This window comes from Ornithorhynchus anatinus, chromosome 5 (assembly GCF_004115215.2).
Source record: "Ornithorhynchus anatinus isolate Pmale09 chromosome 5, mOrnAna1.pri.v4, whole genome shotgun sequence".
Lineage (NCBI taxonomy): Eukaryota > Metazoa > Chordata > Mammalia > Monotremata > Ornithorhynchidae > Ornithorhynchus > Ornithorhynchus anatinus.
Window position 1 is genome coordinate 13320121 of NC_041732.1, and position 21188 is coordinate 13341308.

Consider the following 21188-nt stretch of genomic DNA (forward strand, 5'->3'; position numbering starts at 1 on the left):
CTCCCTGGATTACCTTGGTAGGACTAGACAGTGTTACACATTCATTTTTTCTTTAATTTAAATTTTTAAATTACATCTTTATAACAGGAGTTAGATTGGCCATAGTTTTAGGTAGTTCCGGAGACGTCTACTGGAGAAGTCAGCATTTTCTTAGACTTTGGCATTTTGAAGTCTTAACTTAATCGGTCGTATTTATTGGATGGATACCTGCAGAGCCCCGTACTGCTCTCAAGGAGCTTACAGTTTGGCAGAGGAGACTGATACTAAGAAGAAGAAAGCTATGCTATAGCTATGGAAAGTTGTAGTTTTGGTTGGCCATGGGTGTGTGTGAGTTTCAAGTGTTCAGGTGACATGGAAATAGTTGTGGAGGACCTGAGGGAGGAAAGGAGAGATTAATCAGGGAATTTAGGGTTAGACTTTTCCCCTAAAGGTTGGGTTTATTTCATCATTGAGATCCACCCTCATTGTAAATGTCACCTACTGAAGATCAGAGGTGGAAAGGAGGAGAGATATGTATGTTCATACTTGGTCTGAGATTGTCTTTCAGTGAGGCAGGAACTGTTTGGCAAAAGAGGAGGGGGGGTCTGCTCTACTTGGGGGGGATTGATGGTCATACACTGGTCTTTTCAAGCTGCCATCCATATACCACACAGATCACCATCTTCAAATAATAATGATAGTAATAATTAATTGTGATATGTGTTAAGCACTTACTATGTGCCAAGCACTGTACTTAGCACTGGGGTAGATACATGATAATCAGATCCCCATGTGGGGCTCACAGTCTAAGCAGGAGGGAATGCAAGTATTGAATCCCCATTTTGCCAGGGAGAGAACTGAGGCCTAGAGGAGTTAAGTGACTTGCCCAAGGTCATCCAGCCCATAAGTGGCGGAGCTGGGATTAAAACCTACATTCCCTGACTCCCAGGCCTGTGCTCTGTCCACTACGGCAGTGGTGGATACATAAAGATAAGCCCCTTTCTGGTTATTTTAACGCAAAACAAGATGTTATACCTCTTTATTACAGAAAGGCTGGATGTCTTTTCCCCCTCTGTTTATCTTAGTTGACTTACTGCTCTCTCTCCTCCCTCCCTCTTTGGGCTTCCTAACAGAAGCACAAGATGTCAAGGCAGAATGAGAACATTTTGAAATGCGGGCAAGCGAATACAGAAGGTGGTAGTAGGCTCCAATGCGGAACTTCCACCAGGCTTAGAGTTGAGTCAGTGGGAATGAGGGGTTCTAGTCAGCTTCTTGCCACCGGGAACATTCTCAGATCCTGGAGGGTAGTATTAATCCTCCACAGCTGCCTGCCCCGTCCGACTCCTGGGACAAAGATTTTAAAAGAAGTGGGAGGGATGGACAGAGGGACAAAGGGAAAGTGACAAACGCTGAAAGGACCATGTGGGGCAAAGAACAACAAAAGCATTTTTAAAATGGGGGAGCGATTCTTAGGTGGGAACTGAATGCAGATGAGTGGCGGCTGATGGGCTGGCCAGTACAGGAGTTGAGGACCCCTACTTCAGAGCAGGAATGGTACAGGGAGGACCCAGGGACCCCTTTTGGCCCATCTGGGTGTTCCTACAAGTGTAAACCAGTAGGAATCCTGTCTGAAACTGAGAAGGCAGGGCTGGTTTCCTTAGCCTGTTCCACAGGAAGCCGCTCGCTCACGGCTAGGAACAATTTCCTGGGAGTTATTGTCAGGAAGCTTGTTCGAAGCCTTAATTCAAATCACAACTCCTGCAAGGAGCCATCCCCCAAAGCCCTCATTTCCCCAACTCTCTCTCCCTTCTTGTAACACCTTTTAAGCAATGAATAGTCAGCCCTCCCTCATATAACTATATATATCCCACATATCTATAATTTATTTTAATGTCTGTTTCCGCTTCTTGTGGGCAGCCAACACATTTACCAACTCTGTTGTATTATACTCTGCCAATCACTTAGTACAGTGCTCTACACACAGTAAACCGCTCAGTAAATACCACTGATAGATCTTGTGTAGCCTGGCTCCATTTAGAACTGGCCAGGGAACCCGGGAGAGAGATGGGCTACTCAAAATGTGTGTTCTTATCTCCAGGGCTGTGCAGGAAGGCACGCCATCATCACCAGTGGTATTTATTGAGTGCTTAGTGTAAGTAGAGCATTGTATTAAGCCCTTGGGAGACTACAGTACAGTAGAATCGGTAGACACATTCCCTGTCCATGAGTTTACTGTGAACTTACTGTCCCCTCTAGACTGTGAGCTCGTCATGGTCAGGGAATGTCACAGTTTATTGTTATAATGTACTTTCCCAAGTGCTTGGCTTAGTGGGAAGAGCACAGGCTTGGGAATCAGAGGACGTGGGTTCTAATCCCGGCTCCGCCACTTGTATGATGTGTGACTGTGGGAAAGCCACTTAACTTCTCTGTGCCTCGGTTACCTCATCTGTAAAATGGGGATTAAAAGTGTGAGCAACCTGATTACCCTGCATCTAGTCCAGTGCTTAGAACAGTACTTAGCATATAGTAAGTGCTTAACAAGTACCATCATTATGATTATTATTATCATAAATACGAATGAATGAAAGTTTACAGCGGGGAGTCAGACATCAGTAGAAATAAAGAATTTATAATATATAGTATTATATATTTAAGATGTACCCAATTGTTGTGGGGTTGAGGGTGGGGCGAATATCAAATTCCCAAAAGGTCACATATCCAAGTGCCCAGATTGGCACAAAAGGGTTGAGGAGCTGGGGAAAAGAGGGCTTAATTAGGGAAGGCACGGGTTGGATGTTGACTTTTGGAATGCACTGTCCTTACTCCCACTTCCAAGAGGCTGGGCTAATAAAGTCCTTCCACACCAACTGCCCGATTGCCGTCAGGTGGACTTGTTCTGCTACTCCTATGCCTCAGCTGGTTTCAAATGTCTGACCCAGAAGTAAAAGGCCTTGAAGCTCCACAACTGGTAAGTACTTGCTTCAGCCTGTTCCCCACCAGGAATAGGAGTAATAATATTTACTAAGTGTGAACTATGAAACACACAAGAAATTTCGGCCTAGTGGAAGGAGCATGGGCCTGGGAGTCAGAAGACCTGGGTTCTAATCCTTCCCGGCTCCGCCACTTGTCTGCTGCGTGACCTGGGCAAGTTACGTCACTTCTTTGGACCTCAATTACCGTATCTGTAAAATGGGGGTTAAGACTGTCTAACGCTGTGAGAAGCAGCATGGCTTAGTGGAAAGAGCATGGGTGTGGGAGTCAGAGGACATGGGTCTAATTCTGGCGCCGACACTTATCTGCTGTGTGACCTTGGGCAAGTCACTTCACTTCTCTGTGCCTCAGTTCCCTCATCTATAAAATCGGGATTAAGACTGTGAGCCCCACGTGGAACAACTTGATTACCTTGTATCTACCGGCACTTAGAGCAGAGCTTGGCACGTAGTAAGCGCTTAACAAATACCGTGATTATTATTATTATTAACCTGATTATCTTGTATCTACCCCATATATCTTCTCTTCCAAGAGGCCTTCCCAGACTAAGCCCCAATTTTCATCATCTCCTACTCCCTTCTGTGTCACCCTGACTTGCTCCCTTTGCTCTTCCCCCCTCTCCAGCCCCACAACACTACCTGGAATTTCATTTATTTCTATGTATGTCTATTTGTATTGATATCTGTCTCCCCTCCTTTAGACTGTGAGCTCATTGTGGGCAGGGATTATCACTTTTTATTGTTGTATTGTACTTTCCCATGCACTTAGTACAGTGCTCTGCACACAGTAAGCGCTTAATAAATATGATTGAAAGAATGAATACCTCAGCACATAGTACAGAGCCTGGTGCATAATAAGCACTTACCAAATACCATATATATTTTTTTTAATTCAAAAATTTGTTTCAGGAATTCCAGTTGGAGTTCCTGAAAAGCATATCGGTCACTATGGGTCAGAACTGGGCTGGTGAGTTTTGCATTTTGGTATCCTGTCACTCTGCTGCAATGTGAATGAGTGCATCTTTAGGGATGAGGATAAATCAGCAGTAGACTGGCAGGGTGAGGGAAGGGGGTCAATCAGTGGTGTTTATTGAGTTTTTACTATGTGCTGAGCACTGTAATAAGTGCTTGGGAAAGTACAGTACTGCAGATTTTGTAGATACGAGTCCCAGCTTTTGTAGATACGAGTCCTGCCCACAAGATACTTACAGTCTACTCAAGGCACCAAATGGAAAAAAAAAAAATCAATCGATCAGTCATATTCATTGAGCACTTACTATGTACACAGGACTATTCTAAGTGCTTGAGAGAGTAAAACATAACAGAGTTGGTAGACACGATCTCTGCCCAAGGTCTACAGGGAAGCACGTGGCTCAGTGGAAAGAGCATGGGCTTTGGAGTCAGAGGTCATGGGTTCGAATCCCAGCTCTGCCGCTTGTCAGCTGTGTGACTGTGGGCAAGTCACTTAACTTCTCTGTGCCTCAGTTACCTCATCTGTAAAATGGGGATTAAGACTGTGAGCCCCCTGTGGGACAATTCCCTTGTGTCTATCCCAGCGCTTAGAACAGTGCTCTGCACATAGTAAGCACTTAACAAATACCAACATTATTATTATTATGTCTAGAGCTCACGCTTAGAGGGGGAGACAGACATTAATATAAGTAAACAAATTATGGATGTGTACAAAAGTGCAGTAAGGCTGAGGGTGGGGCCAATAAAGGGTTCAAATTCAAGTGCAAGGGCAACACAGAAGGGAGCAGGAGAAGAGGAATTGAGGGCTTAGTCAGGGAAGGTGCCTGTGATTTTAATAAGGCTTTGAAGGTGTGGAGAGTGGTAATAATTATTATAATTATGGCATTTGTTAAGCATTTACTATGTGCCAGGCACTGTATTTAGGACTAGGGTGGATACAAGCAGATTGGGTTGGACACAGTTTCTGACCCACATGGGGCTCACAGTTTCAATACCCATTTTACGGATGAGGGAACTGAGGCCCAGAGAAGAGAAGTTACTTGCCTCTGGTCACACAGGAGACCAGCTGCGGAGCTGCGATTAGAACCCATGACCTTCTCACTCCCAGGCCATGCCATTTTGCTTCTCATTTTATGTCGGATGTGAAGGGGGAGGGCATTCGAGGCCAGAGGCAGAACGTGGGTCATAGTTCGGTGGCGAGGTAGATGAGATCAAGGTACAGTAATTAAGTTGCCATTAGAGGAACGAAGTGTGCGGGCTGGCTTGCGATAGGAGAGTAGTGAGGTGAGTTAGGGTGGGGCAAAGTGATTGTTTTAAAGCCAATGGCAAAGAGTTTCCGTTGGATGCAGAGGCGGGTGGGCAACCAATGGAGATTCTTGAGGAGTGGGGAAACATGGACTGAACTGTTTTGTAGGAGCAGCAGAGTGAAGTATGGACTGAAGCGGGGCGAGACGGGAGGCCGGGAGGTCAGCAGGAAGCTGTTAAGGAGAAGGAGGCCACGGGAGAGGAAACCTATAGCTACTTTATGGAGAATTGAGCTGACCAGGTGATATCTATGTACTGCAAATATCACCCGGCTGTTTACAGTAAAGATTGGGTTCCTTGGAAGGGCCAAGCAGGCCAAACCAGGAGGAATCGTTCCCGGGATCCAGGCCAAGAATAACATCCTGGCCAGCAGGGGTCAGAGAGAGGCAGTGACACTCCCTGGACAGAAGATGTTATAACCTAGGGGATGGTAGAGTTTTAAGAAGTTGGAAGAATTGATCAACTTAGAAAGAAGCCAGGGAGAAGCCTCAAGATTTCTTAGTGGGACAAAGTGTATCATATAGCGAGCCCTTAACGTTTTTGACATGCTGTGAGCTTGGGATATCCTAGCACTTACCACTCGAATCCCTCTCCTGAATTCCTGTCAGCCCCTTTATTATCTATCTTATTAGGAAGGGTTTATTCTCAGCCCAGCAGGGATGAAAGACCTTAGATTGCTTCAACATCAGCCTGGTCTGTTTTTCTGGTGTCCCATTCCACCGGGATCTCTGGTGGACTGAAAAAATAATGTTTTGATTAGCCCCGAAGGCCTTCATTTCAGAGAGCTGACGGAGGGCTTTCTCTCCTGGCTAGCATTTCACCTCTTCCATCTCCGCCTGCTTTCCTTTTCTCCCCCAATCACGTGTCCTCATTCGGATGTTGGCCCCTTGCTGGATGGGGACAACACAGCCTGTTCGCTTACGGGGCATTCTGTGTCTCGGACCCAGAGTCCTCTCGTTGTCCTGCTCCGGGTTTAAACTGATTCCCAGCCAAAATGAGGGGCTGAAAGCTTTTCCTGAAGGCCTTTATTTCTTGGCTCATTTTATGCCGTTTGCCTAATCAGTTTTGCTAGTCGTCCCTTCTCTGTATTCCAGTGCTGAGTTTGGGTGAACTATGAGGTTCAGATGTTTCCTCTTCCCCAGGCTTGCACTCCTGCAAAGCTTTCTTGCACCCCTCCTGATTACTGCTCTGCAGTCATTTCCTTTTCTGTTTAAGAATAGAAAGAGAATCAGGTGCACTCTTCTGGGTGACCCAGGTGACTGGCCCATGAATTGAGTTGGTTTTGAGAGGGTTGGTGTTACTTAACATCTGTGGAGCATTTGATTTGCAAGTGAACTTTTACTGTTTTTATAGATGTGGGGTTGGAGATGCAGCGAAAGCAAGGGACATGCCTTAAAGGCACTTGGAAGGTTAGGGTTAGAACCCAGAATCCTCCAGCTCCTCATCCATTGCTTGCCTCAGGGAGATTGCCTTTTTTAATTTAGCAGTCAGTGAGAAAAGATTGAAAAGGCTCAAATTTGGTTTCTTCATCAATTTTTTCCAGAGTGAGAAAGCAGTGTGTTTGTGTGCGTGTGTGTGTGTGTGTGTCTCTGTGTGTAGATAGAGGGGAAATCAGATCTGAAAGTGGGGAAGGTCTTTCACAGAGTGGCCTGAACAAGAAATTTTTGTCTGAGGAGGGAAAGAGTGAGGTGAAAGAAGAGAACATAGGAAGAGCCTCAGAAATAGGAGCAATTTATTCAAAGCCAATTTATTCAAAGCAGGCATGTTACTTATTGGGTGGCAGTCAGTCCCTGTTTCTGAACATGAAAGATTCCCACTCCCCTACACTGGAGATCAAGAGATTTGCTCTGATTGCCCACAGGTTTCCCAGATGCCCTGAGGAGCAGGGAGAGGTCTTGTGAGGTACAACAGAGCAGAAGGTGGTTTGCTGTCTGGGTTGTTGCATTCTTGACAGTTGTCTGGCTGCTCTGTCTCACTGCTTCCTCAGTCAGGACCCTTGTTTGCTCTGGCCGCTCTGATTGACTTTTAGGTCAGTCACCGCTGCCCTCTCTATCAAGCGGCGTATTCTTTCAGAAGGTCCATCCCGCACCTTCTTTTCTTGGTTGTTCGTTTACCTGCTTCAGAGCAGTAATCTGTATCGTATTAGGGAATCGTGCCCCCAACTCCAACCCCCTCCCAGCCATCTCTGTTTGGGGTCTGGCTCTGTGAACCTAACTGTAGCTTCTGCCTCATGAGCAGCTCTTCTGTAGTCATTCTTTTTAATACCCATTGTCATCAAATCCCTTCTGTAGGCTGCTTTCCCCTATCCTCAGAAGCAGGTGGTGCGTTCAGATCCCTTCTCCATCCTTTCCCTGGTTTGGCAAACCCCGGGGAATTTATTTTTTTGGCTTCCCTCTAACACTCTCTTTCCCTCATTCTCTGTCATACAGGCCACCAAGCAGTTTCTGGAGGAGATTAACAAGTGGACAGTGCAGTACAATGTGTCTCCTCTCTCCTGGAACGTGGCTGTCAAGTTCCTCATGGCCAGGAAGTTTGACGTGCTCCGTGCCATCGAGCTGTTCCATTCGTACCGGGTATGTAGCTGAGATTCTCTGTGGCCTGCTCCTAGCATTGGGTGAGCCCATCCCTCAGACATAGCCCCAAAAGGGCAGTTAGGGAAATGGGGCTAGCCAAATGCTCACTAATGGGTATTTTTGGTAGTTCAGCCCAAGTGACCACATGGGTGAGAGGGAGACATTGCGAGGGGTGGCAACCCAACTTCTCAAACAAACAGTACCCGGTCCTATTTATCTACCCCCTTCTGCTGGGAGACAGTTTCACCTAAAATATCCAGTCATTCATTCCTCGGTTGGGTTGACTGTCTCAGCCCTGGAGACCAGGACCCCCCTTCAAACCCTTGGACATGCAGAAATAGTACATCTCCCAGTTAATAGTATTTAATAATACTAATTGTGTATTGGTTAAGCACTTGCTATGTGTCAAGCACTGTACTCAGTGCTGGGGTGTATCCAGGTGGGACACAGTCCCTGCCCCTCATGGGACTCACAGGCTAAGCGGGGAGGGAAAACAGGTATTTACTTCATCCCCATTTTGCAGGTGAAGAAATTGAGGCTCAGAGAAGTGATTTGCCCAGGGTCACACAGAGAAAAGGCAGAGCCAGGATGAGAACCCAGGTACTCTGACTCCCAGGCCCAAGCTTTTCCCACTGGGCCGTGCTGCTTCCCTGTGCTGACCCTAGAGAAGCAGTGTGACTTAGTGGAAAGAGCACAGGTCTGGAAATCAGGAGACCTGAGTTATAGTCCCGGTTCTGCCCTCTCTCTGCTGTATGACCTTGGGCAAATCGCGTACCTATTCTGTGCCCGTTTTCTCCTCTGTTCCCTCTCCCCTTACACTGTGAGGTCCATGGTGGATGGGGGCTGCATCTGATCTGACTGTATCGTATCTGTCTCAGTTCTTAGCAGCGTGCTTGGAATATAGTAAGCATTGAACAAAAATCATTCCTACTATTATTATCATGTGCTGGAAGGCAGGGTGGCTTTGGCCCTGGAAGAAGTAACTCTGCCGATCTGGTTCAGTGATCGGAGCGTATCAGTGTCTACCATAGGTCCTATCTGTGTTGTTGGGGCACACTGGCCTTGCCTCTGGGATGCTGGGAAATCCAGCACCAACCCAAGGCAGAATTTGCCCACATGCTTACAAATATTTGCTTTTCCAGCACTGTCTTAAATGGCAAGAAAGAATGCCCAAAGAAAATTCCCCATCAGTATAACATTACTTGGCCTTACCAGGACCATTTCATTCATTAATTCAATCATATTTGAGTGCTTACTGTGTGCAAAGCACTGTACTAAGCGCTTGGGACAGAACAACATAGCAATAAACAGACATATTCCCTGCCCACAACGAGCTTACATTGAGATCGGGACTATACCTGAAATAGTGTGAACAGTTTGGCCCTCTGGGGCCCAAAGGTCTTCCAGATGAGACAACAAGAGGTTTTTGAATCTCGGGGAATTTTCCTAATAAATATTTAGGGTTGGCTTCAGGATAGAGTGCTGACTTACAGTACTCAAGGCTGACATATAGTTTAGCCCATTACCCAACTTTGGAAGTCAAGTTAAATAGCCTTTGGGAGAAGGGAGAAGTGGGGAGTACTTGTGTGCTGGACTCTTTATCTCCTCTGATTTCACACTCTCATGGATTTCTGCTCCCTGCCCAGTGTCTTTGATCAGCGCCTTAGAGGTGAGAGAGTCAGTGTTCATTTTTAGGGGTCTGGTTGATTTGGAGAGATACCCCCACCCCCCATCTCTCCATTCTCCCCCTTCCCCCCAGCCCCAGCACAAGGAATGGCTAAGGTATCTCGGGCAGGTTTCCTAAGTCTATCTGAGCAAGGCAGTACATCATTAGTGAATGATGTACCCAGTGAGGAGAGTGTGGCTGAATTCCCCACCAGGTCAGTTTGACCACCTGCTTCTACTTCCTCTCCATTTCTAGGAAACACGGTTGAGAGAGGGAATCGTGAAGCTGAGACCTCATGAAGACCCTCTGCGCTCCGAGCTGCTCAGTGGGAAGTTCACCATCTTGGTGAGTGCGGTCACCTCTGCCTGCTCCCCCTGGCCTGTAAACAGTGGCAGGAATTTCAGCACAAGACAGCTAGGGGGTTGGATGCCGATTCCAGTTTCTGTTTGTAACTGAAAGAAAGTGTTGTGAACCAAGTGTGCACTGGACTTGGAGAGGGAAATGGGGTGGTGGGGGTGTTTGGAGGGATGCAGAGGGTGATCAGGTTGGAGCCGGGCAAATGAGACTAGCCTGATCCTCCTTAGACTGCTACCTCATCAATCATTCAAACAGTTGTATTTATTGACTGCTTGACTGGCCTAGTGGAAAGAGCATGGGCCTGGGAGTCAAAGGACCTGGGTTCTAATCCCGGTCCTACCACTTGTCTGCTGTATGACCTTAGGCAAAATCACTTAACTTTTCTGTCCTTCAATTCACTCATCTGCAAAGTGAGGATTCAATATCTGTCCTCTCTTCTACTTAGACTGTGAGCCCTGTGTGGGACTTGATTATCTTGTATCTACTTCAGGCCTTAGTGTACATTACAAGAGCTTTTTAACACAGTTATTATTACTGTGTACAGAACATTGTAATAATAATTATTGTGGTATTTGTTAAATGCTTTCTGTGTGACAGGTACTGTACTAAGTGCTGAGGTAGATACAAACAAATCAGGTTGAACACAATCCCTGTCCCACGTGGGGCTCACAGACTTAATCCCCATTTTCCAGATGAGGGAACTGAGGCACAAAGAAGTGAAGTGACTTGCCCAAGGTCACACAGCAGACAAGTGGAGCCGGGATTTGAACCAGTGAACTTCTGACTCCCAGGCCCATGCTCTATCCACTACACTACCGACTTGTTCATTCCAAGCGCTTAGTACAGTGCTCTGCACATAGTAAGCACTCAATAAATACTATTGAATGAATGAATGAATACACTATGTTAATTGCTTGGGGACAGTTGGTAGACCTGTTCCCTGCCCAGAGGGAGCTTGCAGTCTACTCCATCTTCTTTGTAACCCAAATATCTTCCATTAGCCACCTTTACTAATCAATGCAGCTACAACAGAGACAGTTCTAAGCCAGCACACATTAACCCTGCCCATCTGAGTATCTCACCCTTAGGATTTCTCTCAATTTAGGGAAGGAGAGCAAAAACTAAGAATCCCATTCTGGTCCTGCTGGGAGCTCCCATCAAGTTGCTCATCTCCTTCTCATTGTCCTTGGGGAAAGTGCTAGACAAGCTGTCCTGGTCAGTTTAGTAGCAGAAATCAATCAGTGATGTTTATTGAGCACTTATCATGTGCAGAGCACTGGACTAAGCACTGAGGAGGGTACAGCACAAAAGAGTCGGTAGACAAGTTCCCTGCCCCACATGAGCTTACAGCCTAGAGATGTAAGCAACAGAACCACCAGGTAATACAGAATGTCACAGCGTTGTTCCTGGATCTAGATGTTGAAGGAGAGGGAAGCCGGATTTCTTATGAGCCAGACAACCTGGAAGTAGCCTGTTGTTCCAAGGGTGGATTGCGGTCCCCAGCTGCACATTCACCTTTCTCAGACTTTCATCTGCAGGAAGGGAGTCTCCGCCTCCCTCCTTAGCTTGTTCCAGGAGAGAGTGCGTTGCCTGAGAGCAGTTCCACAAAGAGACTTGCTCCAGAGCGACCATTCCACACTGTTATGAAAAGAGAATGGGCAGAGAAGCAACCTGGCCAGGCTTAGACTTCTCTTTCCCCGTTGGGAGTCTGGGAGGCTTTGAATCACTGTCCTCCCTCCATCACCCAACCATCAATCAGTTAGTTAACCCGTGCTATTTATTGAGTGCTTGCTTTATGCAGAGCACTGTACTCAAGCACTGGGGGAGAGGACAATTCCACAGAATAAGTAGACTTTCTCCCTTGTCCACAAGGAGCTTACAGTCTACTTTCTTATCTACACTCCCTCTCAAGGGGGTCCTGGGGTCTTGTGCTCTGACTCTTCGGTCGGGAGATTGTCTTGTGCTTCGCCAAGACAATCTCCCGACCGAAGAGGCAGAGCATCATTGGCCTAAGTTGCCAAAGGGGTTTTGCTCTGTGGAGTTTTTGTGGTGCTTTGATTGGATTGTGATGTGCATCTTTCCGTTTCCCCTCCAGAACGTGCGGGACCCTTCTGGAGCCTCCATCGCGCTCTTCACAGCCAGGTTGCATCATCCCAACAAGAGCGTCCAACACGTGGTACTCCAGGCCCTATTCTACATGCTGGACCGAGCAGTAGAGAGGTTAGCAGGGGGCCCTGGGGCATTTGTGAATCAGGATGTCCTTTTTCACCCCGACACTGCGCACCAATTGCTCTCTGGCAAGGCCATGAGGGCCCCGAATTTGGGAACATTCCATTTTAGGATAGCAGTTCTGGGTACCTTTCACAGTTAATCAGATGAATGTCGTTTCGCTGTAGAGAGCGGGCTCAAAGTCTTTATTACTTGGCATTGCTGGGGGCAATTTTGCAGAATAAACATTCTGCTCTCTGCATGCAACCAACCAGTATGATGTAGATCTGATTTTTTTTTCTTCCTTTCTCTGGGTCTCATTTATGGTTGTAGTTGATAGAAGGTACCTACGTGAAGGTGAAATTAGCAGGACTCATCTGTTCTGGTGTTTGTCGCTCAGCATTGCCCATTCAGGATTGTTTTAATGGAGCTATAAAAGCCATTATGAAATACTGTCTAGAAATGAGACCCAGAAGGGCTAGGAACCGATGGGAGGTTTTGGGCCGGGCCAGTGTTGTGACCCTGTTCCCCTATGTCAGGAAGGACTTGGGGATCGCCAGAGAGAGACGGTCCTCTCTGCTCAGTGATGCTTCTTTTTAGTTCTTTCCTCCTTTCTTGGTTTTTAAACATTTATTTCATGGATGAATTTTCCTTCCTGAGAAGGAGGCTAAAGAGTAGAAATGAGAATCACTGCCTTCCCCAGGCCGAGGCCTGGCACTGCCCAGCTCAAACTGCCCATGGGTGATCTTCAGGCTGGTTGATTCCAAGTCTCATGACGAACATGCCTAACTCCTTGAAATGAAAGGCTCGGCTCCCAGCAGGGGAAGCAGCCGGCTTCCTTTTTTGGCAGCAGAACTTCAGAGTCCCTTGGAGTCCCTGGCCAGGGGATCCACTGTGGAGCTGCTCCAAGATCACCCACACCATTGTGTCACGCTAGAACTCAGCATTTTTCACAGGGAAGAGGAAGGTTGGTTTGTGGCTGCTAACACTGGATCCCCTCTTCCTTAGAGAGTAGCAGTGTTTGGTCAAACTCGATAAACTGATTGGATTCCTCCAGAAATAGAAAGGGAACAATCTTGTTGGCTTTGTCTGTGTTTACCCACTCCCAGTTACACCATCCTGTGGTGTAACAAGGCAGGTTAGGAAGATCTCAGGATGAGGTAACGCGGCTCTCCCGCCCAGTGTCTAAGACCCTAAGAGCCTTTTCCGAGGGCCATAGTGGAGCAAGGCAGGATGGAAATGGGACCCTGGGAACTAGGGGATATCCGGCCAGTGGATATTCAGCCTATCTCGCTTTGAGCACAACCATACAGGCCCAATTGCTCTTACCCATACCTACCTTCCATACTGAGCCTGGGGTCCCAGCTTCTTGCTACTAGCAATTGCACTGGAGGAGGAAATTTTACTGCCTGGAATGTGGAATACGATAGACTCATAGACACATAGGCAGTACTCAGAGCTAGTTAAGCCTCCCCTAGGACTGGGGTCAAACTTCAAAGATTCTTTAACCTTTCTGAACCTTTGATTCCCCAAAGTGGTTTAAACCACATTGAAATTTCACTTTCCTTGTAACATGTCACCGTCAGGTTAGGATTAAGCCAGTGGGAATATCCAGATCACCACCCAAAGTGGAGTTATTTAATGTGTAGGGTTTTTTTGTTTTGTTTTGTTTTATTTTGTATGTGTGTATGTGTGTGTGTATTTTGCCCCACCATGAATTAAATTGAAGGGAAGGAAGAGAAGTCATAAGCAGGTACAAATAGAAGGTATCAGGCCTTCATTCTTCGGCGTGCACTCTGTATCCAACCATTTTCCCAGTGAAAGTTTGTTTTGAAAGAAACGTTCAAGAACCCGAAAGCTGTCACTCAGCGGCATTTGTTCAGATGATTTAGGATTCAGAGACTGTTGAGAATTCCGGATTTGATTGGGCAGCAAGAAAACTTGGACTCCCGGCAATTTTTCAGCAGTCTGGGGAGTTTTTGCAGTGCAGATACACAGGGGAGTCAAGGACAGAAAGGTGACAGGCAGTCAACCCCACCACACTTCATTTCTTACCCAGGCATCTTCCCTTTCCCAAGCCATCCACAGAAATGATGAGACGACAGCCTTCGCCTTTTTAATCCACTCTTTAACAAACTCTCTAGAGGCCCTTGTGGGTTCGCATCTCCCTTTGCCCACCCCAGCAAATTTTGAGGAGAAAGCCACACCGTTAGAAAGGGACCACAGGCCTCCAGAGTAAGGAGGTCGGCCAGGACTCCCCAGTTCCACTCACCGTGTACACAAGATCTCTAGGGGGTACCCGCATACATCCCTTTTGTGACAAGTTCCTGGAATTGTGAATGTATTTTTCAGCAGCGTTTAGGAGCCGGGGTTAAATTTGATACAGTGGAGAGATAAATCTCCCTTAGTGATTTGCATATTTAAGGACATCTGAGAATGCTTGTTTTCTTTTGATGCCAGAAAGTGTTTCCACTTGCTCTTGGTCAGGTCTGCTGATGTCAATAATGTTTCCTTTTTTATAGCTATGAAACGCAGAGAAATGGGCTGGTGTTTATCTATGATATGGGGGGTTCCCATTATACCAACTTTGAGCTGGACCTTAGCAAGAAAATCCTCAACCTGCTAAAGGTAAGGAACCGGGGAGAAAGGAAGACTCCTATTACATGCTCTAGCAAAATTGGATCCATTTGTTTTGCAACAGATTTTGTGATGATTCAGAATGCTGATGTTTACTCCTGCTGCTGAATGTTCAGCTCTGAGGCTTCCGCAAAAGCGGAAAAATAACATCTGGGGCTCCCTCTAATAAGAAGAAAAGGGTTTAAATGAGCTTAAATATGCAGGAGGGATTTAGTTTAGAAGGAAGGAAGGATTTCCCCAATGATAGACTGTAAGCCTGTCATTGGCAGGGATTGTTTCTATCTGTTGCCAAATTGTATATTCCAAGCACTTAGTACAATGCTCTGCACATAGTAAGCGCTCAATAAATACTATTGAATTAATAAGGATCACCATTATGCAGGCTCCGTTCAGTAGTAGTAATGGTATTTATTAAGCGCTTGCTGTGTGCAAAGCATTGGACTAAGTGCTGGGAGAGAGTACATGGGGGAAAATGAGACATGGACCTGGCCCTCAAGGGACTCACAATCAAAGTATAAAAGTGGGGAGAGGGGACTGGTGACAGACCTAGAAGGAGAGATGAAACAAATTGCTAAAGCAACCGAAAAACAAGGCCAAAGTAAAATCCAAGAGAGCAAGAAGACACTGTCGCTAGAGGAACAGGTTTAGGCTCCTCGCGGCTCAAAGATCAACACTCACAACTGCAGCAAGAATGAACACCACAGTCATAGCAGCCACGATGGCCTTCCCAACCTTTTGGATTTTGTGGGCGCCTCACAAAATCGGTGTGTTGAGGTGGCAAGGCAGGATGGGAACAAGGCCCCAGGGTTACAGGGCGAGGCCTGGCCCCAGTTCCTGGTGAGGCAGCATTGCTGTCCAGGATTTAGGGTGCCAGCGGCCTTCTCCGAGCACCCCTGCTTCTGACCTATCTGCCCGGTGGAGTAAGGCAGGATGGGAACAGGGCCTTGGGAACCAGGGGAAACTGTGGCCTTTCCCCTCACTGGACACCCACCTACCCAGGTTGGACTCACTCCTGGCTGTCCTTTCTAACCAGAGTTATTCCGATGACGGCAATTCCCATCTCTTAGATCAAGCAAATTGTAAAGAGGGATACGGACGTGCTCAGTGTCGTTCACCCATGCTCACCCTTGCCGGTCGCATTTCCGCCGGGGCCTGAAGTGCTGTGGGTGAGGAGTCCGTCACGGATGTAGTGCAGAGCAGACTGCCCGCAGTGGTTTTTCACTTGCAGGACCAAAGCGAAGCAAAGTGAGCACTAGATAGTCCCGGTGCCCTGCCATGTTGCACTGCCACCCAGCCGACAGTTGCCTTGGTGGCCACCGCGGTCTTTGCCGCCCACGTTAGCTGTTCTTCAGGACTCCTGTTGGGCCTGCCCGCTTTGTGGGTTGCCCTTAATCACCGGTGGCCCAACCCCAGCATCAGAACTGGGACGAGATCCCATGATTCTCAGAGTCAGCCTGGACCGCATCTCCCAAGAAAGCCATGGGATGTGATTGGATTTTATTATAGATGTTTTAAAGTATGGCCCGGTCACTTCCAACTGTGGCTGCATCCCAAAGACCCTCTCATTTCTTTCCCACTTCTCCATTTTGATGCGGGATACAAATATCCCTTTTGTTCCAGTGACCTCCTGCTCCACCCCACCTCACACACTCACCAACTTGGGCACACAGTTGATTTTGTAATCTCCAGTGATTGTACAATCTCTGCCCTCACCAATTCTCAAATTTCTCTCTCTGACCACAACCTCATCACCTGCTCTCTTTCCCATACACCCCCCCCCCCCAAATCTCTCCTTTTCCCCTTCAGAAATTTCCCTTCTTCAGTTCCCCTCCAGCATTCTACAGTCATCCTACCCCATTTGGTCTCCGTACTCAAACTACCTTCTCCTGATGCACAAATTGACACACTCAACACCCCCCTCTCCACTGAACTGAACTCCCTTGTTACCCTGTCCCTCCGCCAGTCTCATTCCACTCACCTGCAACCCCGGCTCACCTCCACAGTATGATTCCTTCACTCCTGTATCTGAGCGCAGAGAGCTGTTGGAGGAATCCAGGAATCTGTCTGATCTTGTCCACCTTAAATTCGTCAAATTTGACCCTCTCCTCTACCCGACAACAATACTTCTTCCTAATTCACTCCCGTTCCCACTGCCCCTGCCAGCTTTTCCAGACATTTAACTCCCTCCTCAAACCTCCTGTGCCCCTACCCCCGCCACCTCGTCCCCCGATGACCTGGCCACTTACTTTATCAGCAGAATTGAAACCATCAACCAGCATTATTATCTCTGTAAAATCTTCCCTTCTCCTCTCCAATCCACCCTCCTCCTCATCCTCCCTCTTTGACTCTCCCTATATTCCCTTCAGTAACTCAAGATGAAATCTCTCTCCTCTTCTGTAGATCCACCCCCTCCACCTGTGCTTATTATGTTGGTATTTGTTAAGCGCTTACTATGTGCAGAGCACTGTTCTAAGCGCTGGGGTAGACACAGGGGAATCAGGTTGTCCCACGTGGGGCTCACAGTCTTAATCCCCATTTTACAGATGAGGGAACTGAGGCACAGAGAAGTTAAGTGACTTGCCCACAGTCACACAGCTGACAAGTGGCAGAGCTGGGATTCGAACTCATAAGCCCTGACTCCAAAGCCCATGCTCTTTCCACTGAGCCACGCTGCTTCCCATCCCTTTTAAGACAGTCTTCCCCTCCCTTATTCCCTTCTTGACTGCTATTGTCAATCTAGTGGCTTCTTCCCCACTGCTTTCAAACATGTTTATGTATCCCCTATCCTAAAAAACCCTTCTCATGACCTCCACGGCTTCCTCCAGTTATCGCCCCATCTCCTTCCTACCATTTCTCTTCAACTTCTGTAGAGATTGTGTACACCCACTGTCTCTACTTTGTCTCCTCCAATTCCCTTTAGATACCCTCCATTCTGGCTTCCGTCCCCTTCACTCCACAGAAAGAGCCTTCTTTAAGGTAACCAATAACCTTCTCGCCAAATCTGACGGCTTCTACTCCACCCTAATCCTCCAAGACCTCTCAGCCCCATTTGAAACTGTAGACCCCTCCCTTCTCCTTGAAACTTTATCAAACCTTGGATTCACTGATACTGTCCTCTCTTGTTTTTCCTCCATATTGCTCAGACCGCTCCTTCTCAGTTTCTTTTGCCGGCTCCTTCTCTGCCCCCCACCCTCTGACAGCAGGGGTCCCTCAAGGCTCAGTTCTAGGTTCCCTTCTATTCTCCCTCTACACCCATTCCCTTGGAGAACTCATTCTCTCCCCTGGATTCAATTGCCATCTCTGTGTGGATGATTCCCAAATCTACATCTCCAGCCCTGATCTCTCTCCTTCCCTGCAATCTCACATTTCCTCCTGCCTTCAAGTCATATCTACCTGGCTGCTGACCCCTCAAATTAAACATGTCCAAAACTGAAGTCCTGATTTTCCCAACCAAACCCTCTCCTCCCGCTGTCTTTCCCATCACTGTAGACAATACTACTGTCCTACCTATCTCACAAGTCTGTATCCTTGGCGTTATCCTCGACTCATCTCTCTCATTCCACCCACATAATCTATCTGTCACCAAATCCCGTCGATTCTACCTTCACAACATTGCTAAAATCTACCCTTTCCTCGCCATCCAAACTGCTACCGTATTGATCCAAGCACTTATCCTATTCCGACATGACTACCGCATCTGCCTCGTCTCCAATTCATACTTCACTGTGCTGCACGGATTATTTATCAAAAAAAAGTTCAGTCCATGTCTCTGTACTCCTCAGGAACCTCCAGTGGCTGCCCATCTACCTCCACATTTAACAAAAACGCCTTACCATTGGCTTTAGAGCGCTCAGTCAGCTCACCCCATCCTACCTCACTTCACTAATCTCCTACTACAGCCCAGCCCACACACTCCACTTCTCTAGAGCCAGTTACTCACTGTGCCTCAAGCTCATCTGTCTCACCACTGATTTGCTTTCCCACTTCATCCACCTAGCCAGGAACTCCCTCCCCCTCCATATGTGGGAGGTCAGACCACCACTCTATCTTCAAAGCATTGTTCAAGTCACACCTTCTACAAGAGACCTTCCCCAATTAAGCCCTCTCTTCGCTGGCTTGCTCTCCTTTCTGTGTCATCTTTGCACGTGGGTCTGTGACCTTTGCCCCCCCTCCAACCTTGCAGCACTTAAATTATATATTATACATTCATTCATTTGGATATCTCTCTCCCCCTTTAGACTGTAAGCTTGTTATGGGTAGGGAGTGTTTCTGCTAATTCTGTTGTGTTGTTCTCTCCCACGTGCTTAATACAGTGCTGTGCACATAGTAAACACTTAGTAGTTACCGTCGATTGACAGCTCAGATCCCCTGTGAGTGGGAAATTTTGGCTCACTGTGCTAGGAGGTGGAGTGGGAATTTTCAGCCCCGTGTTTTTGAAGAACTTTGGCTTAGACGTTTACAGCCTCAGCAGAGAAATGCAACTTTACCGTCGTCGTTGTGCTTGCCAGTTCAGGTGGCCTTAATGGTGCTTGGGAGTCCTATTTGAGGCAGACCTTTTAGAATGCAGCCTGAGCTTACATGGAGACTTGAAAACAGGCCACCGCAGCTCCTCGGGCGTGAGAAAAGAGGAATTTGACTGGCTTATCCTTAGTCTTGAGACTGGACAGCCTTAGAATTGGCAAACAAAAACTTGGGCTGAGGGATGAAAGCTTATTCAGTTCTGAGGGACACATTTTGGAGTGGGCAACTCAAGGGTCCTGGTCTCTTTGAAACTGCAGATGAAGAAACTGACAGGGAGAGGTTAAGAATCTCCCTTTAGGAGACTTTGCCAACAAAGCCCCTTGGGAAGGGAGGCAGAACACAGAGGCTGGAGAGGAATGTGAAGTGAAACCAGGGAGGAGGGCATTGGCTATTTATCCTGCAGACTGGCCCTACTTGTTTGAACTCAGTCCATACTCACAAGGGAGTGACTCAGGTGAGTCAGAGTTCTTGAACCTCTTCAAAGCAGCATGGCCTAGCGGATAGAGCACAGGCCTGTGAATCAGAAGGACCTGAGTTCTAATCTCACCTCCGCCACGTGTCTGCTGTATGACCTTGGGCAAGTAACTTAACTTCTCTGTGCCTCAGTTCCCTCATCTGTAAAATGGGATTAAGACTGTGAGCCTTCTGTGGGACAGGGATTGTGTCCAACTTGATTATCTTGTATCTAGCCCAGCGCCTAGTACAGTGCCTGGCACGTAGTAAGTACTTAACAAATACCGTTAAAAAAACCCAAACTCAGCCGCATGGGCCTGGGAAGTCAGAGGAGCTAGTTTCTAATCCCAGCTCCACCATTTGTCTGCTGTGTGGCCTTGGGCCATACTTAACGTCTCTGTGTTTGTTACCTCATCTGTAAAATGGGAACTGAGACTGCATCTAACCTGATTACCTTGTATCTACCTCGGCATTTAGTATAGTGCCTGCCGCATAGTAAACGCTTAACAAACACCGTAAAAATCAAAGTTCATGAACCTCTTCAACTCACACACTTAGGCAGACAACTCCAGGAGACTGAGTTATTTCTGTTGGGATTTTTTGCCACGTTATAATTGGAGGGCACTTACGTGGCCCCTATACTAATACTCCATTTAGCACATCCCTGTAATAAATCCATCGATGGTATTTATTGAGCACTTACTGTATGCGGAGTGCCGTACTAAGCGCTTAGGAAAGTTGAAATTTTTTACTGTCCTGAGGGGGAGAAAGACTTTAAATACAAAATGTATAAATGTGTACCTAGGTCTTTTGGAGATGAGGGTGGGGTGAGTATTAAATGCCCAAAGGTCACATATCTAAATGCATAGATGAGCATTGCCCAGAGAAGTGAAGTGACATGCCCAAGATCACGCAGCAGACAGGTGACGGTGCCAAGATTCAAACCCGTGTTCTCTGATTCCCATGCCCCTCCTCTTTCCACTAAGCCTCACTGCTTCCCTAGAAGTGGAGTCGCTCTCTTGTGAATGGAACTCTGCCTCTGTGTCTTTTCATGGATAACCCATCCCAGTTTCTTAAATATCTGTCTTCCCCCACTTGGATTGTGGACCTACTGTGGAATCATGCCCGGACTCTATTTCTGTCTACCCCAGCACTCAGTAACTAGTAAACGCTTAATAAATACCATAATCAATCCACAGAGAATTCCTTTCTGGCCCCTTTTGGTACTTTAGAGTCTAGAAGTGAATTTGAAGGAGAGGAGGAGAAAACAGAAGTGATTGAGGAGAAAACAAATGATTTTGGTGGCGGGAGGTTGTTTGGAAGGAAAGAAGAAAGAATGAGCTCTGTAGAGGTAAAAGAGCAGCTAAGAAATCTTGGCAATCGAAGAGCAGTTGAAAAATACTTGACAAGGTAGGGTACTCGGAGGTGATGGGAAGTCATTATTTTCTCTGTTCTGATGTGGTGGAAATCTGACCTCCCAGCGAGAACTCTGTGGGATTGCGCTAAACTCACCAGTGAAGTGGTGGA

The 21188-nt window shown here is 47.1% G+C and overlaps 1 protein-coding gene across 1 annotated transcript in view; it reads left to right on the plus strand.

The window, feature by feature from the left end:
* PTPN9 (protein tyrosine phosphatase non-receptor type 9) overlaps positions 1 to 21188 on the plus strand; it is a 59912-nt gene that overhangs the window by 14915 nt on the left and 23809 nt on the right. The window contains exons 2-5 of the mRNA XM_029066362.2: positions 7676 to 7819; positions 9741 to 9830; positions 11938 to 12062; positions 14573 to 14678. Coding sequence (XP_028922195.1) covers positions 7676 to 7819; positions 9741 to 9830; positions 11938 to 12062; positions 14573 to 14678 — 465 coding nt within the window. The remainder of the gene's footprint in view (positions 1 to 7675; positions 7820 to 9740; positions 9831 to 11937; positions 12063 to 14572; positions 14679 to 21188) is intronic.